Source organism: Poecilia latipinna, unplaced genomic scaffold (genome assembly GCF_001443285.1).
Source record: "Poecilia latipinna isolate Pla-1442-1.1 unplaced genomic scaffold, P_latipinna-1.0 Scaffold419, whole genome shotgun sequence".
In the NCBI taxonomy this organism is placed as follows: domain Eukaryota; kingdom Metazoa; phylum Chordata; class Actinopteri; order Cyprinodontiformes; family Poeciliidae; genus Poecilia; species Poecilia latipinna.
The window spans coordinates 4,454-9,202 of record NW_015113035.1 but is presented as its reverse complement, the minus strand read 5'-3'; the positions used below and the strand labels follow the sequence as shown (position 1 = coordinate 9,202).

At 33.3% G+C, this 4,749-nt stretch overlaps 1 gene segment (V, D, J or C); it reads right to left on the bottom strand.

The window, feature by feature from the left end:
* LOC106950727 (Ig heavy chain V region 914-like) overlaps window positions 1-4,416 on the bottom strand; it is an 8,349-nt gene extending 3,933 nt beyond the window's left edge. The window contains 2 exon segments of the V gene segment in view: window positions 3,889-4,239; window positions 4,332-4,416. Coding sequence covers window positions 3,889-4,239; window positions 4,332-4,374 — 394 coding nt within the window.
* Between the last annotated feature and the right edge of the window lie 333 nt (window positions 4,417-4,749).

Sequence of the window (4,749 nt, the reverse complement as noted above, 5' to 3'; positions counted from 1 at the left end):
AAATGTTAATATAATTGTTTCTTTGTTTATAATAATAATAATAATAATAATAATAATAATAAAAATAACATAAAAAGTCTTCAAAAATTCTCTTACTTTCTGTACATTTCACCATTGAATTACCTAAGCATTTCAGAAATATGCTGTTTTTGTGCATACACTTTCATCTCACGTCATACTTCCAGACCTAAATGATTAATCAGCTTGTTTTTGTCAACAAAAGTACAACAATTTAAGAAACATTTTAAACTTACATTTCAAATGGATTGTGAGTCTGATTTTTATTTTTGACAACTCACAGTATTTTCTGTTTTTTTGTACATTATTATTATTATTATTATTATTATTATTATTATTATTATTATTGTTGTTGTTGTTGTTGTTGTTGTTTTTGTTTTTGATGATATTGTTAATTCTGTTTTTGATATTTTTAACACCTTAACCGGGACGTTAACCTGATGCTGCCGCTTCACCTCGATTTCCCCTTTGCGGGACTATAAAGCCAATTTCTTTCCCAAAATAGGCATACTATTTGCTAGGATGTTGTATTTTTATGTTAGCACAGGATAATGTTTGTTTATTTGTTTATTTATTTATTTATTTATATTTTTTATTGGAATTTGCAGACATTTTTAAGAAGTCCAATAATAATGGGAAGAATTTCTATTTGTTTTTTGTTATGTGTATTGTATACTCTTCTGGTTATTTTAAGATGACATGTTTGCATGCTAAAACTGTTAAAACAAGGAAAATGTTCCTGTGCAGTAAAGTTGTTTTACGTGATGAGATGTAAACATTTTATGTACTTCTAAGCACATCTTCAATCTAATAAACGTGTTCACCCTGTCGAGAATAATAACTGACGAGTTTTTCAAGGATCCTTTACATTGTCCTCATGTCCGAAACAAAAAAGACTGGGTTGTATATAAAACTGTTTCCGAGTTAATGGAGCTTTTGCGTTCATGGCACAGTTTGGTTTTGACTTCAAGTTACATTTAAATTGCTTTCTGCGGGATTTCGATCAGCGAGAGCGGCTTTCAAACTGAGAACTTTCTGAGAATGGCTCCGTCTTTGCAGGTGGGACCAGAACCACGGGGAGAAACTGGAGGACTCGGAGCTCCTCGGTGTTTCTACTCGGACGCATTTGGATCTCTCCAATCTACGCATATTTGTCCAGCGGAATTTTAATGTAAAGTACGAAGACATCTAATGACAAGAGAGAAAAGAGAATTGATTTTACTCCGCATGTCTCACGCCTTCGACAGAAGTAAAGAAATCTGGTACCCTTTCCATGAGCAGGATTTTTTATGTATCTGTTTTCTAAATATTTTTTTTTCTATTATTTCAATCTATCTAAGAACCACGGAGAACCAGAGGAATGATCTCTTATATAACGATGTAAATTGTAGCGATTACAAAAATGTCATAATATTCAGCTTAAAGTTATGTTACAAACGAACAGTGTTTATGGCCGCACAATTACAGAAAACATGAGCGGACCAACCGAATTATATGAAACAAACAATTAATGAGATGGCCGAATCAATTAATAAAATATGAAACAGTAGAATGTGCCGTTACGTGTTTTATTGGAGTCTAAAATTGCTCTCCCATGATATTATCCATAGAGGTGCTCAATTTTTTTTAAACTTAACACTAAACACGAAAAAAAAAAAAAAAAAAAAATCAAAAAAGATTTTGATTTTTTCCCCCTGAATTCGCCACCCGTTTTTTTTTTATTTTTATTTTTTTAGTGTTACAACCATAAACAAATCACTTTTTAACGACTTTTTCTGCAAACTGACACTTAAATCCTTAAAAAAATACCAGTTGATAAGAATAAAAGTGCAACACAAATAAATAGACATAACGGATAACATTCAGGAAACAACTGTCACCAGCTTCTTTTAAAATAAAACGGGAAACTTGCACCTTGATGATTCTATGTTACAACTGTTTTGCTTTTTGAACAGTTATTTAAAAATGAAATAATGTTTCGCTTTGTTTTTAAAATTTCAGTAGAGCATAAATGCACTAAGTAACGTGATAAGCTGCTGGGAAATCATATATTAATTGTTCATTTAATTCATAAAACTCAAACAGACACAATAAACCTATCTCAGCACCAACAACACGAAAATACTTTATTTTTACTTTCACTTCCAAGACTTGCGAGTTTTAATCCTATATTTGTTTTATTTATTTTATTTAAAGATAACATATCGTTTATTTAGCAAATTAATTAAATACTACTATCACGATGCAGACGCATTCCATGCACTCTTCTAGAAGCAAGATAAAATTCCAATACCACACATTTCTTTCCACAATCTGTCTGAAATCAAACACAAAGGGGAATAAGAAAACTCAATCAAAATCAAAGAGAAATAAATAATCATATCTTAAAATGACCTTACCTGCTTCAATAGTAACTCTGGTTCCTTTACCCCAAACATCAAGAGCATCACAGTGCTACATCTCAATGGACTCCCTCAACAAAAACATGAAGCAATAAATAAATAAATAAAAATAATGCAATAACTCATATGGTCAGAAAAATACACATTAATCATATAAAGCAGACTAAGACTTTCAGATTTGTAAGAAAAGTTTATGATAAACTTTCAGTTTAATTTGATTTGTATGCTGAAAATATTATAAGGTTAGATGTAATATCTGTGTTGTATGATATTAAATAGTAAGTTAAAAATAGTCTAAGTAAATTAGCAAAATAAAATTATTAAAGAATTGTCTTACTTTACGCATAAATTTTAAATAGGTGATTTTTTGTCTTTTTCTCTGCCTTTTAAGCAGATTAATCTCAGAGTTTTGAGATGAGGTTTTTGTATTGGTGTATATCTCTGTGCCCCCCAGCCCATCACAGCGACAAACCCTATGACAAAAACTTAAACCACAGGGCAAAATGCAAAATAACAATATCCAACAAAAACTACAGACATTAGATTTAGATTCATAAATATTGCTCAATTATATTCATGAGTTCACAAAGGCTGTTTAGAATATATTATTTCAAACAAAGTTAGACAGAATTGTTTTATTAGTTTTCTGATTATTTTTCAGACTAATGGATGTGCTCAGATATCATAACTTAAGGCACAGAAATATAGTAAACATTAGGGTTCTAGCTTCATGTTCTCTGAAGATTTTTGTGTAAAGTTGTTCAACCATTATCTGGGTCATCAGAGGCCTGGTGCCTATGTCCACCTGTTAACGGACAAAAGGCTGTGTACAACCATGCATGCACACATCAACTCCTAAGGACACTTTAGAGAGACAGTCTTGTTTTTGGACGGGGAGGAAGTTGGAGCACCCAGAGAGGACTCCCACATGCACAGGAAGAACATCTAGACAGGAACTGATTGCTGCAAGGCAACAGAGCAACCAGCTACACTACTGTGCAGTAAATTTGAATAATATTAAGGTCAATATTGTTTGGCTTAACCCTCCTGTTATGTTCGTTTCTGAGGTACAGCAATAATGTTCGCGGGTCAATTTGACCCAGGGAGTGTATAGTGTCAGAAACCAAAAAATCCTCCAAATCTTTTTTTGTGTCTGATTATTAACTCCTATACTAACTATTTCAATCAATATTTGTGCAATTATGTTTTTTTATTCCTCACAAATAAAGGATCAATGACAGCAATTTACTCATTTGGACAATAAAAAATGTGATTTAAATTTTTTTTATGCCCACTGAAAAACCTAAACACAAAATAACACTAAAAACACTAATAACACTATTATCTGTTGATAGAAACTGCAAGGCAGTTTCTATCAACAGAGTGGTCGGTTTACTGTAGTAAATTCTCGAGTGCCAAAGCTTTACTGCTTGCACGCGATACATGTTTAGGATTAAACAGGCCATACTGAGTATTTGTGTGAGCATGTCGGTGTTTTGTCGCACTGTGCGGTATCTGACACAGTAATAAACAGCTGTGTCCTCAGGCTGGAGAGTCTGTCCTGTTATCGTTATTGTTCCTGCAGAAGTGTCTCTGTTGCTGCTGAACTTGTTCTTCAGAGCATTATTTTGAGCTAAGTTCCCATTGTACCACATGGTTAAAATCCAGTCCAGTGTTTTTCCATCACGCTGTCTGATCCAACTTGTTGCATAGCTGCTATCGGTCAACGAATAACCAGAGACCCGACAGGTGATGCTCAAAGACCCTCCAGGCTGAACGATCTTTGAGTCTGGCTGGATGAGCTCAACACAAAACACACCTGTAGGGACATATAAACATTGAAACCATCGTTCAGATAAACACCAGTGTTCCTAAAGCTATTTTTATGGGTGAGAGAGAGAAACTCCTCACCAGATGCAGCTGTCAGCAGCAGCATCAACGCGACAGAGACCATGGCTGGAGTCAAAGTTGAACTGGTAGAAGGACCTCAGACTTGAAATCCACCCTTCACTGGCTTATAAACCCAACTTGTTTGCATGATTATGAATATTCAGGTAAATGTAAAATATTTCAAGTTGCTCTACAAAAACATCACGGACATATGTGTAGATGCAAACACATAAACTACACTGGTTAAACCCTTTACAACTCATGGCATCTATGTAGATTTTTTTATATATGTAATTTATTTAATTATTCTGGATCTGTCTTTTATAGATTTCCCTAATTAATATGGTTTAACCTCTTGTGCCATATTACCAAAAACTGATTATCTCAATGTAAAGCCTATTAGAATCACATCAAACATGTTTAGATGAAATTGTTTAAA